Here is a 20,543-nt window from a genome sequence, read left to right on the forward strand (position 1 = left end):
GTTCTCAAAATCCAATCACAAAACCCAAGCTGTCAATTGTTGCTGGGAACTTGGAAGTTCATGTTGTCATATGAGCAATTAAAACTTGCATTGTTAATAAGTTACAAGGATGGGAAAAAGGGTATTATTTTACCTGTTTTCCTATTGAAATACACACAATTTGAGCAATTTTGCAAACATTTTGGCATGAAAAAGCAAGAACTTTGACCAAATTGCTTAAATGGTTCTTAAAATCCTTTCCTTAAAACAATTAATCCAGTATTGGCTGGAAACAAGTTTTCCAATATCCTGTGCATTTATAAGTGCGGTTTTTAATAGCTTGTCTATTCAAAAGCATTTTTGGTCTCATGGGGTCTCCCTGTTTGGTTTTAGTTTTGGCTGGGTGTTTTCTTGCTGTTCGGGGGGAGTAAGGCAGTTAGTATTAATTGCCCCAGCGCCAGCCATATCAGTAATGTCACCCTTGTGAGGTAGTAACTGTGGCAGGGCTAGTTTTCCCTCAGCATTCTTGATTGGCTGCCTAACGACCTTGCCAGGCTGCTCGGACCAATCGGATCTCTTGTTAGCGAGTGTCAAGTCCGTTTGAAAATCCCGCCCAACCCGCCCAGTTTTGTAGCTGGGGGAGGGTTTGGTGGTTCATCTCCAGACTAGTGGTGTTTGGGGGTAGCTGGCCAGGTCTATGCACAGACCCCATTCCGGATGTGGGGGTGGGCTGACAAAGATATCTTGCAGCCTTGTGTTCAGCCGGGTACGGCATGTTTTTCAGGGGGATCAGGGTCTGGACCTTTTCTTTTTTGTTAGTTTCAATGGTCGTGTCCGGGAAATATTTGGAGGTGTGTTGCCCCAGGTGGAATCCACCATCCAAATCATCAAATAATATGTCCAGAATCCGTTCCCACCTTTTTTGTTCCCCATCAATGGGAAATCTTTGCAGATATTCCTACATGTGTGTGCATCAGTGTGGTGCTCGGACTGCTTCAGCTATATCCGCAAAAATAAAAGTTAATTGGGTAGTATCAAAATTGGCTGTGTGATGAGTTGTTTTTTCTCTCTGTGCACGTAGCCTAACACCCTCTGAGGACAAATGTTTTTTCTTTTACTTTTCGAGTAATTGGGCATTAAAAATTAAGATTTTTCACTTTTTGATCCAAAAATGCCCCAATTTGTCTAGCGAAAGACCAATATTTGCATTTAAATTCACAATAACTCCACAACCCCCGAACTCCAAGGCTATGTCCAATTTACCAGTTTTGGAGAGCAAATGATGAAATCTTTAAAATGAAATCAAAATCAAAGTGATTGAACAAACTTCAAATTTTGGTGTGACACCCCTATTAATACTATCTTTAGGCACTTGCATCAATCTGCGCAAGGGACTGCCGTTCTTCTCTGAAACCGAGCACTTTTAGCATCAAAATCAAATGCATAACTGTCGTGTGCAAATAAGGTATACTGCTGATAGCGATCGATAGGCAAAATGATGCATGTTGGGAAGGAAAAGGGCTCAAATTTTGATCTCGGGCGACAAATTTTATAGCTAAATTGAGCCCTTTTCATTCCCAGCATGCATCACGTTTGCCCATCGATCTCGATAAGCAATATCAAGGCTAGACTAGAGTTCTCAAGTAAGAAAGAAGCCATTTTGCTGCCAACAGAGAAACCATTGATCTTCTTATAACTTGTCAATCATGAATGTTGAGCTTGGCAATGACTAACTTACATTCCTCATGAAATGTGATGCAATCAAGCAAAATCAGTTGGAACTTGGAAATATTGATTTTGAGCTACATGTATAGCCAAACAAATGCAATATATTTCCTTTTGTTTCCTGTTGTTTTGGAAACTCTTTAATTGCTCATATCTTCAATTTCACTGTTGAAGGGTATTCAAATAAATCATGTTTCAACCTTCACCGACATGGATTTTGACAGGCCGTGACAACAGCCCTCGAATTAACCCACGGCACCGACAGCATATTGCCGTGGGTGCCCACCCCCATTGCCGCAATGCCCTCAAAATATGTCCTATACCGACGGCAGTCACTTGCCGTGCCCCTAAATGAAGTTGCCGTGGGTGCCCTAGCCGGCCAGCCCTGTCCCTTCATAAAATCATTAACAAGTACTGGTTAAATCCCCGCAAAATTGTGGAAAATTAAATCGAAAATCTTGAACACGATCGCTAAATTTTGAGCATCGTAACCCAGCTATCAATCAGAGTATACACAATAGTTTGTTGTGAATTAATATTCATTACCCCTACGTAAGCTTACATATTCAGCCAATCACATCGGCTTTTATACATTATCTGGTTGCTAGAAATCTGACATTCTGACTTCATTTTCTCGATTGGTCAGAGAAATACCTTCAACGTACTATATCGACCAATCAGAAACGCTGTTAGTAACTAAGACTCCTCGACCTCGTGTCGTGAACAAAATCTGAGCGCTGGGCAAATCAATTGTTCTCTCGATTATCAAACATTGACTTCCCATTGCAAACCGATGGCGATACCCTTCCGGTCTCGTCTTATCTTGTACATGTGAGCCCATCTCTAGATATGTTTTGCACGAAATAGTTTTTATCCCGGCGAATTTTATCAATATTATTACCAAAGTTACAGCTGTTTCATCGCTGTTTCGAGTCAGTTTTGCAGCTCAGAACTAGGGATCGCAAAATTTAACTAAATTAAACTGTTGATTTTTGATTGCTTTGTATTATAAAGCAGGTTTTTTAAGCAATCAGGTTAGTTTTAGTGTAAAGTTGAGAGTCGAATTTTACTTTGGTGTCAAATTCGGCTGACGGTATTAAATGCATCTATTCGCTTTTGAAAAATTGCCTTGGTGCCCTTCTCAAATTTTCAACAGTTGCCTTGATGCCCTTTTGAAATATTACAAATTGCCGTGCTGCCTTGCATTTTCAGTGAAAATCCACGGCAATTATCAACTTGCCCTAAAAAAGTTGCTGTGCCCCTTCAAATCCTTAATTCGAGGGCTGCGTGACAAATTTTATTTTCTAGCTTGACAGTCGGGCAGGCAATAGTCAAAAATCGGTTGCCTGAAATTGTCACAAAATTATCCCTATTCCCTACTACAATTGTTGAAAAGTTGCATACTCAATTACTCATCATGCAGTGCATGCATGGTAAAGTATGCCGAAAAACCCGAAATGCAATTTCATTCTTACAGAAATCCGACCTTTCTCAGTTTAAGTTGATACATAAATGAGTCATGATTAAAAGCACTACAAATACAAGAAATAAACAGTTCATTCATACTGTTTGTTTCTTGTGGAAAATATTCTGCATTATATGTGAAATTTTGTGAGTTAACTTAAATTACATTGTATTTAAGTCATGTCGATTTACAAATTGTTTCTAGCCAATATGTCTGAATCTCGATTTAGATTTTTCAATCTCAATTAGTAGTATAGTACCCCGGTATGTATTGTAAATACATGGCCAGCTAGCTAATGTCATTGACCGTTGACGGCATAATATTACAGGGGTCGAAATAAGCGATAGCCCGATAGCCATGGCTATTAGGTTTTCTGTCGGGCTATTGGGTTTTATCTCCATGTAGCCCGTCGGGCTACAGGGGTTTTCATGCGCGCAGAAAAATGAAAACATGTGAAAGACAAATAAAAGCTTTGATCTCCAATATTTACGGCCTGTCCAGAAATTATGTAACATAAAATGCAATGTAACGACATTTGTTGAAGTGAAGTCACCATAGCATTGTAACATAATTTAAAAATAGAAATAAAATACACTCCGCCGGCATAATTACACAGATTGCGATATTGTCTAGAACCACTGCTGCTAAGTTATTGCAGTGCTGAATGATGACACGTACATGAGTTGGAAAATTTATAATTCTAGGGATCGGAAAGAAATGCTTTATGGGTGGTGTGTAGAGATATGCCATCGGTGAAATACGACACAATGATCGGTCGTAGAAGGAAAAAAAAATGACAAAAAGTTGCCCTTGAATTATGTTTTATAGTCATCATACTCCAGTAATCAATAAATATCATAATATTTGGCCTAAACTTGAACTCATTTGCAATGAAATGTCATTTTTTATTGAGAAATGCATGGGTTCCATGTGGTGCCAATGGTGTTGAATTCTGCACTTTGTCGAAGTTACTGCATTTTGTGGAATTCGCGAACTTTTATGGCATAAAGCAACAGTTTTATAGTAAGTAAACTGCTTGGGAACTTTCTTAAAAAGCGAGACAGTTGGTTACAGGCGAGAATCGTGGCGTGAAAAAAAGCGAGATCACATTTTTTGCCGGGCTTTAACTATTTATACCATGAATCTATACCGGTAACACATCATTGTAACCAAAATCACAAAATCTGATACCAATTAATTAAAACGGTACATTCAATACTTGACAGATTCGAGATTAAGAACCCTTCATTTTAGGATTTGAGCGCATATTTTTAACACTTTCAGGGGGTTCAGGGGTTCTGAGAACCCCTGGTTTTAAAACCTAGTGCTACACCTGATTATGGGGGGGGGGTAAGGGTTACTCACTAATAACTGAATATTTGAACAAACGATTGGTTTGAATTGTGCGAAAACAATGTCTTTTTCAGGGCTATTGAATTTCCTTCAGGGCTATCAGAAAAAATGGCTAGATAGCCCGGATGGCTATAAGGAAATGGTCCCTTATTTCTACCCCTGATAATATTATGTATGAAACTATGGTATTTATTCACATATTGTTTCAAGAAGTTTTCTACTTGGTTTTGACTGTTATGTGAACACGCCAAGTTTGACAGAAATACTCCATTTTGCATCATCAAGATTTAATTGGGTTTAATTTAGTCTTGCCTGATCGGGCACAGCACTTCAGAGTTGTAAACTTGTAATTGCCTGACAAAAAATTTGTCGCGGCCTGGATTTTGAGTCAGACTCAGGTCGGAGAGTAAACATGGTCATGGTATTATAGAAAAATTATTAAATTTGTGTACATCGTGGAACATACTCTTTTGCGTGGCTGTGCGTAATACATGTAAGCTGTTGTATGCAGATAACCTCGCTAATATGGACGCATAGAGTAGCGTTGTACGCGCGTGTATATAGCATGATTAGTCGCAGACAAGCGTAGTTGAGTGTTCCACGATGTACACAAATTTTTCTATAGTACAATCATGTCAATTATACCTGATCTCATGTACCAATACCTTGTGTATTGGTACATGATTCGGCGAGTATACTTCAGCAATAGCGAATATGTGGTCGTTTTTTACTCTGTTCAAAACGTCACATGTACACCAAATACAGCCCCCGAAATGGTCTACTTTTAGCGTGGCTTAACTCCGAAACAGTTTAGTCAAAGTTAAAAATGCGATCCCCAACCCTTTGCTTACCTTGAACGAATTTGCAGTACTTTCCGCTAGCTCCGTGTTGAAAAATGTCCGATACTTGCCCGGTACAAACATAGAAATGGCCACATTTGCTTCAGTCCTGGTATGAATATTTCTTCCGTAATCCAATGGTTCCAACGTGGGCATCACGATGATAGTCTCGTACACAACCAGATTGTGTCGGCCTGACGCTCCGTTGATCCTAATCGCTAAAGTCAGGACAGCGTGAGCTCTTACCTGCGTAAAAGTCTGTTCGACAAAGGCGATTGTGAATAAGGATGATTGACAGCGCCGTTCATTGGGCGGAGCCACTATATTACGGCAGACAGGTTGCGCTGTCCTCTGACCTTGACCGTTCGTCACGTAGACATAGCGTGACCTGGGTACACGTACAAAGCTGGGGGATGCGACTGCGGCCGCCATTTTGACACGCGGTATCTACTCTTCAGAAAAATTACTTTTGTTGACGTTTTATATCAAACAATTTTCGATAACGGATTTCTACTAGGATTTCAATTTTTTTTTTTTTTTGGTGCATGTAGTTTTGAGGAATAACACTGGATGTTTCGAGTTTTATTTCAGCTGGTGGTGTAGGAAGGTGAGTGAATTCGTGAATGAGGCCGGGGAATGAGGTTTTGTTGTTTCAACGATCCGATAGTAGGATACGAAACATAGGCTAAAAATGTCGAATGACGCCATGTTTACATGAAAACATTAGCTGCCGCGAGGTCAGTGTCATTGAATTAGTTACCTAAATTCCTTTCAGGATATTCTGATTTCACTTATTTATGATGTGTACGAAAATTCACCATATAAACTCAAAAGTATGAATGCAAGCTGTTATTGCTGACAATAGAAACATTGTTGAAAAGTCATTAAAAACAGGTATGTATTACAGACGTTCTTTGGCCGAAACGAGATACAGGCTAGTTAGGTAGTCTACATGTCAATGCAATAAGTATTAAAATCGCCAAATGTATGCGCTGTCGCTGAAATTAATATTACTAAATAATTCGCAGTGCTTACTTGGTTTTGAATGATCTCAAATTGACATGGATTTCTCAGATGACAATGATATTGTAAAATAAACATACTAAGTATAACAACCAACTTGTCATGCTTGTATCATGTGTATGGTAAGTTTACAAGTTTACATGCAATTTAATGAATTTTGGGAATTGCAAGGCAATTTCAATAGTGATTTGCTAAAAAGTTTGCATTGTAGACCATATGTTTTTTTGCATTTCTATAATTCATATATTACCAAGTATAACAATTTTAACGTATTATGAATTTTGAGAATCTAGTGCATTACATGATTACTTTAATTTAAACTGTTAACTTACTCAAAAGCGCGAATTTCCTGGTCACTTTTGGCTTCGAGATACTTCTTCCTACAACTTTCTGCATTGGTGCTGCCCAAATTGGTTTGAGCATGCGCGTCATGTCAGGTGATAAGTTTTTTTTTTAATTGAGCTAAAATTTCCCTAAAGTATTCTACATTTATGGACATTTAAAGGCATATTAACAAAGCAAAATAGTTAAATTTCACTACAAAATGTATTTAACTATGTTTTTAGTGAATAATATTTGCATTAAAAACACAATTAAGAGAATCAAAATTTAGGAAAAGTTATAGTAACTCTTCCAAAACATTTTTCATTTTCCACCACTAGAGGGGGTAATCACCTTGCGCGAAAAAGTCGGAAAGTGATTTTTGGTGAGTGAGTGTTTGTTATTTAGAGACTTTTACTTTCATGCTTTATTGCGGAAATTATGTAAAAAACAAAAATTCAGTCAAATTAAATAAATGCTTTGTAATAATTTTAAGCCATACTTGACAAAGTAATGAATAAGTTGTCTTTAAAGTTGATTTCGATGGGTAAGCTTAAATTTTAATTGAACTTTTTTTTCAGAATCAGATCTCTGACTCCATGTGTGACTCTGTTTTGTTTGTTGCCTTCATTTCTTAAAGCCTTAATGTACGATCTTTTTTCAGAATATATCTTTATTTTTTTCCAAAACCGATTTTTTGGCATATTTGTATTAATACTTTGTCTTTAATACACTACACATGTTCCAACTTCCAAAGTTACATATGATCTATACTATAGGTATGCCAGGTGAATTCAAATTTGCCATCAAACTGCATCATTTTATATATCAAATTAAAGCCCTTGAGTAAAGAAAGCCAACACTGAAAACCTTTTTGTCATAGCACTTTCCGTAGCAAAGTTACATCTTGTCAAAGATTGACTTTCATCAAAAAGATTCTGCTAGCAAAATTCCCCAAAACAGCATTACGGGGGTGTTTCTAGATCTTTAGTCTCCTGACGATAGCACCTTTTTTTAATGGAACTGCTATCATAATCTCTCTGAAATTCCATTTGCGAGTCTCTCATCACCAAAAAAAATCATATTTGGGTCAAGTGAAGTATAGACAACATATTTATGAAGGTTTCCTTCTTAAAAAGCTTCTTTTTAATTTCAATGTAAATTTGTATTGCCGGTTTAGGCCATTTTGACTGACTAACAAATGTGTTAACTGAGGTTTCCCTGTGATACCTATATACTATGATCACACTGTCAAATTTGCCCTATAATTGTAGTAAAACGGGATGATCCACCTTGTCCTTTTTCAAAATCTTTTGAAAAAGGGCCGGATGAGGTGACTTTTAATTATTAATTATCTTTTATTTTCTTAGTTTGAACTATTACAAGCAACAATTGACTCGTTTTGACTAGAGCGGGCGTTTAATTATTTCACAACAATATTTGATTTTATAAATAAATAAAGTGAAGGTGGAGTTGTACTCTTTGTTCATTCATCATTATTGTTGATATTATTAAAGTCAGAAAATGGCAAATGTAGAAGTAGTTGAAAGTTATTTTAAAGGAGAAAATTAGAAATAAAAATAAAATAATTAATTATTTTGATATTTTCAGTTTTGGACGCGGGCGGTAAACAGGAAACTAATAATTTAATAAGTGCGAAGGGCCAATATCATAAATTTTTCAGATTATGATAATATGTCGGAACAATCGCAAATAATGTTGCTTTCTTAATCCTTTGCCTTGCTGTAACCCATTTTTCGGTGTATGCGATACAATCAATTGCTGTAATATCTAGTTTTCATGATACCATACATAGTTGTATTTAATGTTTGGTGTATGCCTAGATCTTTTCATGTATATTGGCACTAGTGATCTAGTAAACCCCTGGAATGAGTCACATGCATACATGTCTTACACACATGCACAAGCTCTAAATGTTCAGTGCGCTTCGCTAAAATTAAATTACAGTATCCTTTTGATGGTTGTTCAACCTGCTCCTATGAACGTAAACATTTTATTTTGGTTGTAAAGTTTGTTCAATTTATATAAGGCAGAATAAATTAGGCTCATAACACTGTGTATTGATAGAGAATAGCGATAGAGTGCACGCTGTTGGGTGCAATGCTTATGCTATGTGTGCGTTGCGTCATGCGTGACTAGCACACGCTTATGTGAATTTACGTGAGTGTGAGTTGGGACTTCATTGACGTGGTAGTCGTTTTTGTATGTACATCAGTGACAATTTATTAATGTTTGAACTTCTATATATTTCAACACATATTTATGTGGTGTGCCTGATAAAAGGCGGATATCCAGTCAACCAACCAACCAACCAATGGCAGCTCCCACCTTCCGGGGTCCCAGAACACCATTCTCTCACATCAGAGAAGATGTAAAAGAAGGAGATAGATCCAGCTATCCTCAAACAAAATATGTGTGTTGCCGCTCATTCAAAAGCAATCACGCTATTTAGGTTTAACAATAAAATACAACAAAAGGGTTCGAACCCATGACGGGTGTGATACACAAGTTGCTGCTTACTGGTTTTAGGGAAAGGTCAGTGTCTGTATACCATCAATACCATGCATACCATGCATGCAGATCCTAACATCCAGTTTATTTCAAATAAAATATGACCGAAGTTCCATGGCAAATAATAATTTTGCACGCTTGGTTATGCTTTCAACCTCTACGATTTATGATACAGACTATTTTCAATTATCAAAATATCTTTATTAGGTTTGCAGGAAATGACAGGAAAATACATTAAAACAATAAAATATAGATGATCAAAAATCATCCCGTTTCTAACAAAATCCTAAAACACGCTCTTAAATAATTAATATATATTCCAAAATGGGCGGATTTTTTTGGAATCTTTACAAAACTACATTTCTTTTTTTATAGTATCCACGTGCGGTATCCCTGCAGAGCAACATCAGGTACTTAACACACACGTGTCATACTTTCAAGGAATTATCTATAGAAACATTGGATATGGTTTCAATTCTGGAGTGAAAATTAATCAACCGTAGTCGGCAAGGCACATCACATCAAAGGCTACTTTCAAGTAGATGTGTAACTACTTGAGAATAAAGGACTATGAATAGGTGCGACAGGATAACCTACGGGATTATCTCAAGGATATAATTCCGTTCTTCCTCCTTCTTTTTCAACTTTCCTGCTCACATGAACGTTATGAAGGCATTTTATTCATTATAATGAACAGACCTATACATACATGTATAATCTGCTGTATTTGGATACGATCTGCCTTATTTGGCTTCATGAAATTGTACACAATTTTGTAAGTGCAACTCTGTGTTGCTGACGATTGGCTCGGCTACACAGCAAGCAAGCTATCACTGATGGATTTATTCTTACGATTTTGCCTCTTCAGTTTATGGGATTATATCCGCACAATGATTTATGCTGTCATCGCTCCTTCTTTTGAACTATTGCTTTATCATATTGCTGTTCTACTCTGTATTGCCTATGCCTATTTTATAGTTTTAAATTAAATATACTTAAAGTCTCCTTGTAAAGCACCTTTCAGAGGCTTTCACTAAAATGCACTATACATTAAATTTATATATTATTATATACCGGAAACCAACACATATCCCTGTATCTACCCCCTCGATATTGAAAGCTAAAACAGTCAGTCAAAAGCTGATGGTTTGTCTTCTTTCTTTCTTTTAGGTCGTACATGGAATTGACAACTAGTGTAGGCACACAAACTCATCACAATGCCACGCCAAAAACGAAAGGCGCATCAGCTGGATGCAGACAAACGTCAGTGTCTTACCTGGAATATGCTTGATGCTGCACAACAGGTGGATATTCCTTCAACTTCAAGCCAGCATAATGCAGGTACACATCTTGTTTAATTGTTGACTGATGGTAAAGCAGGGATTTTTGCCTACCTTTAAACTATAAGGAGGGCCCAAGGGCCCTCGGCCCCCAAACATCAGTGAGGGCCCACAAAAGACACATCTGGCAGGCCCAAATAGCCCGCAAAATTTGTTGCAATTTGCTCACTTTTTTGTGGGGTTCATAGGTTAAACCAATGGCCCAAATTTGGGCCCACAAAAATTTGTGAGGGCCCTCAAACATTTAAGATCAAGGGCCCAAATGGCCCTCAGAAATTATGGCTTATTTCGAGGCCTGGTAACATTTCTCTACTGATAGATTTTATTTTTTTCCACAAAATAGTAGTTTTTTCACAGTCAGATAATTATATGTCCCTTCTGATTTTGAGGTGAACAAAATGAACAGGTAAAACCAAATACTGCTATATAATTCCAGTACCTACATCGCTAATGTGTGTCACTCTGTGAATCGGTACTGCGTTTGGTCATATGATATGTTATGAATACCCTGCACACCACATTTGTACATTTGGTATCGTAACAAAAGTAAAACAATTGGGTGGTTCTTGATTCACAAAGCTGGACCCTGAGGATTTTGTAGTTTGTAAAAAATAAATAAATAAAATAAATAATTCATACCCTAATGCAACATCACACCGCAATATCCGAATTTAACCAGTATATAAATATTTTCATAATAACCAATGTTTTCATGATCCATTGCAGATGTTTTACCAGGTGACAACACCAATGAAGAGATCATTGTAGATGACACCCCAATGTGTATACAACAAACCATTGAAATAAAAGACATACCACAAGGCGCTCTAACCCATCCAAGTGACAACTCGCATCCGATCATCGAGGACCCAACAAACCTACCATCTCAACACATATCTCACACAGAATACAAAACTATCTGGGATTCTGCTAATTACAGTATCGAGGTCCATGATAGAATACCACCGGAAGAACTCGTCTGCCATCTTGGGGAAATCAAATTTTCATTATCTGAATATAGGTCGTTTAAAAATGAAGAAACTGATAAGAAAATCTCAGATATGGCTCTACCTAGGTTTCTACCTGAGGGGAGGTTTTCTCTTTTTGTGGGGGCATCAACGGATACAACTTTTATTATATTTGATGTTGTAGATGGCAATCAAGAGAACATACTTTGTGGGTACAACTCAAGAGCAACTTCCTATGTGTGCTTAAGAGGGTCTTATATTCCTACCAATCATCCGTCTCAATTTGATGCCTTGGAACATCTATGCAGAGTGAAGAAAGGAAAGGTCATCAAGCTCTTGTTGAAAGATTATAAGAGGAACGATGCCTCATTGACAATGTCTGTTTGTTTGTTGCAAGGTGCATTGTTCACTCCAAAGTTTGCAGCAGAGTCTAACATAGGACGCTCACCACAGGTGTTAAGTATGATGAAGTTAATGACTTGGATGAAAGGATTCACATTACCAGGTAAGGTAACATTATAGTATGTTATGTTCATAACTAAACATAACAATGGCTGCCCTTTTAAGAAATTCTGAAAGTCTATATTTGAAACATTAAAGCGTCTTTAGGGGAAAATAAATCCCCCCACTCCCCCGTGCAATGTTGAAACGTGCAAATGTGTTCAGCGTGTCTCCAAAGTGTCGCAACATTGAATGGTGGGGAACGGAAAAGTGTTAATTGATGGCCCAGCTTTCTTCTAATTCCAAATATTGAACATTTTTATCCACATTAAAAATACACTTTTGATTTCATTCAAGATGCCTAAAGCGTTTCAAGGACATATTTCGGGGATTGTAGGTTTGATTATAAGATTAGTCCAACACAAAATATGTATTGTTGTCTGGTACTTTTTTTGTTGCCCGAAATTTTGCAGATGAGTAAAAGAATTTGATGTGTCAGTGTAGCATAGTTACGATCAATAGAGCAAAATATTTTGAGATATGGAGTCACAGTGCACAGTAGAGGTGTGCTGTAGAGGGTCTTATATTCAGAACATTCTGGGTCCCTCCTAATTTGACAGAAATATAACTGTCCCATTTTAAAGGGGTGGAAAGTCTACTCGCAATATTTCACAGTTGTCAAAGAAAACTAAATCATTTACAAATGAATGAGTTATTGAAAAATGGTTTTGCTGCTCTTGAAATATTTGTTACATGTTTCACTTTCAAGGCTTATATTAAGCAGGCACCCATGCCTTTTTACACCATAGTTGCCCAGTTTTGGCTCCTGGTGTGTCCAATATTTTACACTACAAACTATGGGACCAGGAGCCATCTTTGGGACCAGACCAGGAGCTCATTTTAGCTCCTGGTCAAGGCATACTTAATATTTGGCCTGTTCACTGTCATAGTGAATCAATTTATATTGTGTTTTCTTATGCAGATTTATTGTATTTAAAGCCAAGACAACAAGATTTCAACCAACTGTTTGATTGTCTAAGAGAAGCACATAGACCATGGTATGAGAGCCAGGAGGTATGGGACTTCCAACATCCAGCTCTGATTCCTAAACTCCGACCATATCAGAGCCAAGCAGTGAAATGGATGACAGAAAAAGAAAATTATTGCATAGATGGGGACAAGGCCAAGGATGACCAACAAGGTAAAATATCAAAGAAAAGTTTAAAACTATTCAACAACACTCACATTTTTGTGCGAATAAATTCAAGTAACCATACATTGTCATCAGCGGTGTGATACTGGTGAATGACTGATGTATGACCTTCAAACTCTGGAATGATGAAAAATCTGGAGTGGTGTATCGCGTTCCCTGTGGAGATTACAGCAGAGTATAATGTTGGAGAAACAATGCAAGTTTTAGGAGAACGACTGAAAGAACATACTGCTGACACTACCTTAAACACATCACCAATGGCAGAGCACCACAAACACACAGGACATGATGCTGACACTGACAGCGTGAAAAACTGTTGCCAAGAAAAGTGAGAGGGACAATTTTCATCAAGAAAGAGACCAGCCCTACCCATAATAGCGACGGGGGCCATGAACTTTCCAAAATCTACAGTCAGTCTACTCTGAAGTACAACGTACAGACGCGGACACACACATTGTGTCGGCTTTCAAGGAGCAGCAGAGACGCAGCACTGCTCACTGTTTACGCGCTGTATACGCGCGAGTTGTCACTTCGTACTTCAGAGTGGACAAACTGTATGACACTTTACTTCTAGAAACACCTTCCAAAAGGTCAAAAAAGGACATTGTCAAAAAGTAAAGGTCATACATCAGTCATTCACCAGTATCACACCGCTGATGACAGAGTATGGTTACTCTGAAATTATTTGGACAAAAACGTGAGTGTTGTTGACTAGTTTTAAACTTTTCTTTGGTGTCTACTACCAACATTAATAAATCTCTACACTCTCGAAAGGTAAAATATAAGGCTTACAAGTTTCTGTGAGCAACATGAGGCAAATAATATAAAGAGCAATCTACAAATATTGACCCTTTGCATGGTAATCACAAATTGAAGCAAAGATTGTTGTGTTGCTCACAGGGTTGTCACCAGGACCAAAAAAGTACTGGTTAAAATATTGAAGGCGAAGCATAGCGAGCGAAGCTCTTGCGCCTCGCACTATCTTTTTAGTGAACGCTAGGGATTGGGGAATAGGCTTTGAGGGTACTACCCCACTAAAAAAAATTTTCTTGCTCTTTTTATGATGAAATATCATCATCCACTTCCGGAAATGTAAAAAGAAAAATTTAAAATTAAAAAAAAAAAAAAAAAAAGTGTTTTTATTTTTTATTTATTTATTTTTTTTTTGGTGAGTGCGGACAGTGCCGGACGGCCCGACCGGCGCCGTCCGGCATAGTGACAACCCTGGTTGCTCATGCCATACTCTAAAAATGCCATAAATCCAAAATTTATTTTATTTATTTTTTATTTTTAATTACTGTGTACGTTTTGTGAAAGTATTTTGATGCATCTCAAGAGCATACAAGAAATGTTTGAAAAACAAAGATTGCACACTTTTGGTAGCAAGATGCAAAGGGTCAGTTACGCTTGGATCCATGGAGAAAACTCACAAGGAGCTCATCAAAACAAAACCAAAATAAATCACTTGAACTAAAAGTAAAATTTGTAAACAAAACAATTACATCAGGACATTATATACCACAAAATTATGCAAAACAGAATATCATTGAAAAACTGATACAAAGACAACAATGTAAACGAGAAGGGCTTGATATTGTGAATACAATAAAAAGCAACAAAAAAATTATCGTATATACCGAAATGCCGCTTTGCCATATTGACAATTGAAAGTTTGTCAAAAATTAGAGACTTGTAAAACAATTTGCATGCATGCCTAAGAAAAAATGTGCTTTTCCCGGGAAAATGAGGCCTAGTTCCTAAAAATATAGCAGTATTTCCCATAATTTCTTATGTATTTGTTTCTTTAGAAAAGCAAAATTCTCATCCAAAAGCTAAAATTTCCTTCCAAATGGCTTAATTTCCCAGGAAAGAGTTTAATGCAGGGATAAATTTTTCAGCTGATCAGTTGGGACAATCAGATGATTCCTACAAACTTCCTTTGTAAGAATCAAGACTGATTATCTCACTGTGACAAAAGTCTTCCATTGCAAGAGTGATCAAGTTCCCAAGTGCAGCTTATTTTGCATTATTTTAACTCAACACTTTACATATTTTTCCTGTAGAATCCAAGTTGCACATCTTGTGGCACAAGGTCAGTGGTAATGGCGAGGATGCAGTGTACTACAATTCACAAAGTGGACAGTAAGTTGATGTTACTTGTTACAGGAAGTTTAGTTTCATGGAATTCATAAACATAATTTATGAAGAGGTAAAAGTAGGTAATGTGATACCCAGGCATGAGAATTTTCAGTTTAAAAACTGAATTCAGTTTTTTTTTATAGTCAAAATTTCCGCAACTTTATTTAATTTCAGCCTGTTTTTGGTACTTTTTGCCCAATTTCACGCGCATTTTCAGTTTTTTCAGTTTTTTTTAGGAAAGTGCAGTCTCATGCCTGGATACCAACGGACGAGGACACAAAACATCCAGGATCAATGATGCAACATGATATTTTGAATACATGCAAAAAAATGAAAAAAAAAAAGAGCAAGGTTTACAAACTTGATGTGTGGAAATGAGTGAAACAAAGACAGTGTGCAGAGAGGGACAAAAACCAATGTAGGCACTGAAGTATAAGTCTAAGAGACTGTAGCATGCTGTACCCCATTGGGCTGTGTCAAGGTGCAACCCCTGGGTGCTGCTGGGGGCCTAAGATTTAGTAGTAGGGATGCCCACTCTCAATACAGTTTCCACTAGAACGATTTTTCATTTACTGTGTGCGTGCACTCACACACGTATTGTCTATGGAGAAACTGATCGATACAAGAAATCCCAGGCATGTTAAATGGCGTACATACTTGTTTTGATCCAAATGTAGGCCTATATCAGGGTGTTTCAAGAAATTCCTGATTCCACCAGAAAACATTCACCAAACTTTTTCCTGTTTGGTCAGTAAATAGAGAGGACCTTCCTGCATGAAGAGATCAACTTTTTAATGAAAAATTTAATGAGATGAGAACTACAACAGGTTGAAGTGACACCATTCCGTGCATCAGGTGTTCAAACGCAATAATTTGGGTATTATGTGTTTATCAGACAAGCAAACTTATATACTCATAAAATTTAACTATTTATGAAGACAAAATGTGTAGGATGTTAAGAAATTTAAGAATGTTTAAGCCTACATGCCCATCTCAAATCATGCACTTCCCGTGCACTTCTCACTACCATGTCCATTTCATAGGGAGTATAAAACCGGGGACCATCATGGCTTCCATGCACACAGTGTATTGCTCAATGTAGTAAAGATAACCTTTGAGTTGGAGCAAATTTCTCAAAATTGGTAGTGATTAATGTTACCAAACTTATGCCATGATGAAATATAATAATTTTTGAAGATAAAATGTGCTGACTTTAAAAGATTGAACAATGTTTAAGACTACCGCTTTTCATTTGAAATAATGCACTTATTGTTCATCTCCTCTATGGAGATATTTTCCATGGCGGCCATCTATGATCATGCTTGAGGTTTCAACAAACAAACCATGGGTTTTGAGGTCTTATAGTTTTTGTTGTATGTCAACAAAATCGATTAAATTTTCAGGATGATCTTATTTTCATGTTGTTATAAGCAAATATAATGTTCCAGATAAGATAGTTAATAAATACATTAAGAAAAAGTACCTTAAAGTTGCACTTTCTGTTAGTATTCCTTTTTGGACTTTAACTTTTTAACATGTTCTAGCAGCCCTATATAAAACCGTGACACTTGAAAGGCCATATCTCTGGAATGAAACGTCCGATTAAGATTATTTAAACGCCAAAATGTTTCTTTCATCAATTCCCATCCAATAAGTTAGGTCTGAATCAATTTAAAAGTACTTCAATTTTTAGTGGACATGCCTATTAGTAGGTCCAAAAGACTGGAGCATACTGCTACAGTTTTATTGATTGGGGCTTGTACCATGCTGTACATGGGGCTTTGACTTGGAAGGACTCGTAAAGAATGTTGTCATGTAATTAAATTTGAAGAGTAAGGTACCACAGAGATGCCAGGTTTTCGAATGAATCCAGAATTTAGAATTTGTGCACTTTTGACAAACATTTTGGTGTTTTGGGGTGTGTTTTTTTTTTGCAAATTTTGTTACAGTTTTGACAAATTTTTCAAGTCATTTAAAAATCCAAAATGCTAGGTCTTATTCTAAAATGTGGCTTAAAATCCTTGCAATTTTGGAGTCTTCACCCCTTGGGCTCTGCCAAGGTGCTGCCCTGGGGCCTAAGACCTCTAGCATAATTTTCTGAATTTTTCAGAGGACCTACTGGCATCTCTAATAACATATAAGCATCATCAGAACTAGTCTAATCTCAATGTGTTTTCTTTCTTACATTGTTTTTCTTATCAGATTTACCAACCACAAGTTTATAGGTACTCCTCGCATCCCTGGGGGTATCCTAGCAGATGAGATGGGTCTGGGAAAAACAGTGGAGGTCCTGGCCTGCATCTTGGCACATCCAAGACCAGGATTTTCTCAGGAACATCTAGAGGAGACTAAGACAGTGAAATCTGAATCGGAAGAAATGGAGCAAAATGGCAGTAGTGATGGGAGAACTAAAGTCAATGAGCAAAATACATCTGATATTAGTGATGGCAATGTGTCAAAGGATGCTGATATTAGAGATGGCAATGTGTCAAAGGATGCTAATACTAAAGATGACAATGTGTCAAAGGACGTTGATACCAACTATGCAGGTGCTACCAACAATATCACATCTTATGAAAAACCATTACATGATCAAAATGTAAATGGCAACACAGATAAGACTCAGAGTGATCTTTTGTTAGGAGCAAAGCATGATAGCCAGTCTGCAGAGGCAAACCAGAAACAGTTCAGTGAGCATATAAGCCTCCAAGAAGACAGAGAACCAGCATCCAACTTCCTGATGATAAATCAAAGGGTGCTGAAAACCAACCCAATAAACAACTCTCAAGTGAACTGTCAACAACTTATGTCTCAACTAAAGAGACTTTGTCAGAACCTACCGGTGCTAATAAGTGTGAACTCTCAAATGTGGAAACTGCACAGAATGTTGTTCTAAAAGCAATATGTTCCTCTTCAGCTAGGACAGAATCAAGCAGCATTGATGTGTCCTCATCATTGGAGATTGGAAGACCAAGTGAGTCCCAAGAACCAAATCCTAGACTTGAGGACTCCATCACGCCAAGTGGCCAAAGAGATGCAAATGAAGGTGCTATGGAAGAGATCACACAAAGTGACCAAAGAGATACAAGTGAAGGTGCTATGGAAGCGAGTCTTGACAACTTGCCACATTTACAAAGCAGTGACAATGCACAAGCAGTAGATGCTGGTAATGTAGATCTTACAGATTTGGTATCTGGGGATAAGGCAGACAAGAAAACTGACCAATCAGTACCAGTAGATGGCTTTCCTAACACAGATGGAGACAACTTGAAAATGGAGTTGTCAAATGACACAGACACACTTAGTGAAGCAGACTCTGATGCTACCATAGAATACTATGATGGTGGTGATGTGGAAAATCCATCATCGGACAGCAAAGATGTGAAAGTTAAGGAGGAACCGAGCCCTCTGATCTGTGTATCAAAGGGCCAGTTTCAGTGCATTTGTGGTATGCAGGAAGTGTGGGTGGATAGTACCAAGTGTGTGAAGTGTATCAAGTGCAATGTATGGCAACATATGAAATGTGTAAACTTTGACCTTGGTCATGGGGATATTACAGTTTATCTGTGCCCACATTGTTGCATAGCGTTGGTAAGTGAAAAAATAGTTCCATTAAAATTTAGGCTTTGTTGAAAAAGCGAGAACATTGAAATTACTTACAGGATTATGAATAAATGTTGTGAGTGTGCATTATACTTTAACTCAGCTGTAGTTAAAGCCACTTGGCCAGCTACATTAAGATGGATAAGATTGAATTATTCAATCATTGGTGAAGCAGGTGGAAGTCAGTTCTGCATAGGTTTATAGTTATGGGGCTTCCTTCACCTTTTACGAATATCACAATTTTAGCCATCTAAAGATCAAACAAACACACTTTATTGTTAAAACTTAATGAAGACCTTCGTGTACATGTAGCTGCACATTTTCATTTCTGCTTGTTATGTTTTCAATTGCTTTTGCAGAATGGAGTACTATCAACTAAGTATTTAGAAAAAACTTTTGTTGTGAAAAAATGTATCGGAATAAAATTATTTGATTGGATGAATTGATTGAAACTTACTCTGCAATGTTTTGCTTTGCTTTGCTTTGTAGAAACCAGTGTCTTCCAAAGCAACTTTGATAGTCTCTCCCACAGCCATATGCCATCAATGGGTAGATGAGATTAATAGGCATATCAACAATGCATCATTGAGAGTCTTGGTAAGTGCTAAACTTTACTGATAGAATTAAGTTCTTCTACAGTCTCATATCTGCAAGTGCTTCTTGCGGCTCTTCCTCACAAAGTGGTGCGCAATATCTGGTTAGGTGACCTCAATGGGTATGTCAACAGTGCATTATTGAGTGTCTTGGGAAGTGAAACTAAACTGATACTATTGCTGTCATCGACATGCAATTATGTTGACATCGGAAAAAATTGCTGATTTTGACATAAAATTTGGATTACAACATATATCGACATTGTTTATGACACATGGTACTTACGAAATAGTGGTAAAATGAACTAAAAAATCTTTTAAAATAGCCATGATGTCTTACATTTAATAAGTAGCTTCACTAGCTTGTACTTCAGCTTACGTCATGCATTTTAAAGATAATGCAAAGAATAATAGAATATGCATTTACTTTGGTATTTACTGTGGTATACAATTGTTTATTCAACTTCATTTACATTCTTGACCGAGTCATGGGCATACTTTTATGTCAACATGTTGCCGACATGTCGATAAATTTTTCCGACATGTCGACAAGAAAAAATCCATTTCATTGACAGCACTAATAAGAATACAATTGTACATGTAAAGGTTATGACTAATTTGAAATGAGACCACCCCTTCGTAATTTTCAGATCTAATTATGTATCAACTTCCCAATCAAGAAATGACTTTAAGTTTTCCATGGGTAAATATAGATTATGTAAGCAATCACATTTTATTTGTGGGATAGGCTTTTACGACGGGAATTGTTGGCCGTTGGACAAGTTTAGAACTGACACTAATCATATTTTATTTCTTGCATTTTGGTTTCATTTACTATCATTGCAGGTATACAGAGGTGTAAAGAAGCATGGTTTTCTACAGCCAAGAGCTCTGGCTAATCATGATATAGTCATCACAACATATGATACGCTCAGACAAGAAATCAATTATGTGGATCTTCCCCATACTAATAGTAAGTAAAACAAAGTGAATGAATAAAAAGTGTAGA

At 37.2% G+C, this 20,543-nt stretch overlaps 1 protein-coding gene across 1 annotated transcript in view; it reads left to right on the top strand.

Annotated features, from left to right (window-relative positions):
* Positions 1-7,040: 7,040 nt before the first annotated feature.
* The window catches only part of LOC140156883 (E3 ubiquitin-protein ligase SHPRH-like), a 41,814-nt gene continuing 28,311 nt past the window's right edge, over positions 7,041-20,543 (top strand). The window contains 9 exon segments of the mRNA XM_072179900.1: positions 7,041-7,090; positions 10,408-10,578; positions 11,304-12,050; positions 12,969-13,187; positions 15,263-15,341; positions 17,541-18,231; positions 18,234-18,929; positions 19,431-19,538; positions 20,381-20,507. Of these exon segments, the coding sequence (XP_072036001.1) occupies positions 10,455-10,578; positions 11,304-12,050; positions 12,969-13,187; positions 15,263-15,341; positions 17,541-18,231; positions 18,234-18,929; positions 19,431-19,538; positions 20,381-20,507 (2,791 nt within the window). The 5' untranslated portion in view covers positions 7,041-7,090; positions 10,408-10,454.

This window comes from Amphiura filiformis, chromosome 7 (assembly GCF_039555335.1).
Source record: "Amphiura filiformis chromosome 7, Afil_fr2py, whole genome shotgun sequence".
NCBI classification, from domain to species: domain Eukaryota; kingdom Metazoa; phylum Echinodermata; class Ophiuroidea; order Amphilepidida; family Amphiuridae; genus Amphiura; species Amphiura filiformis.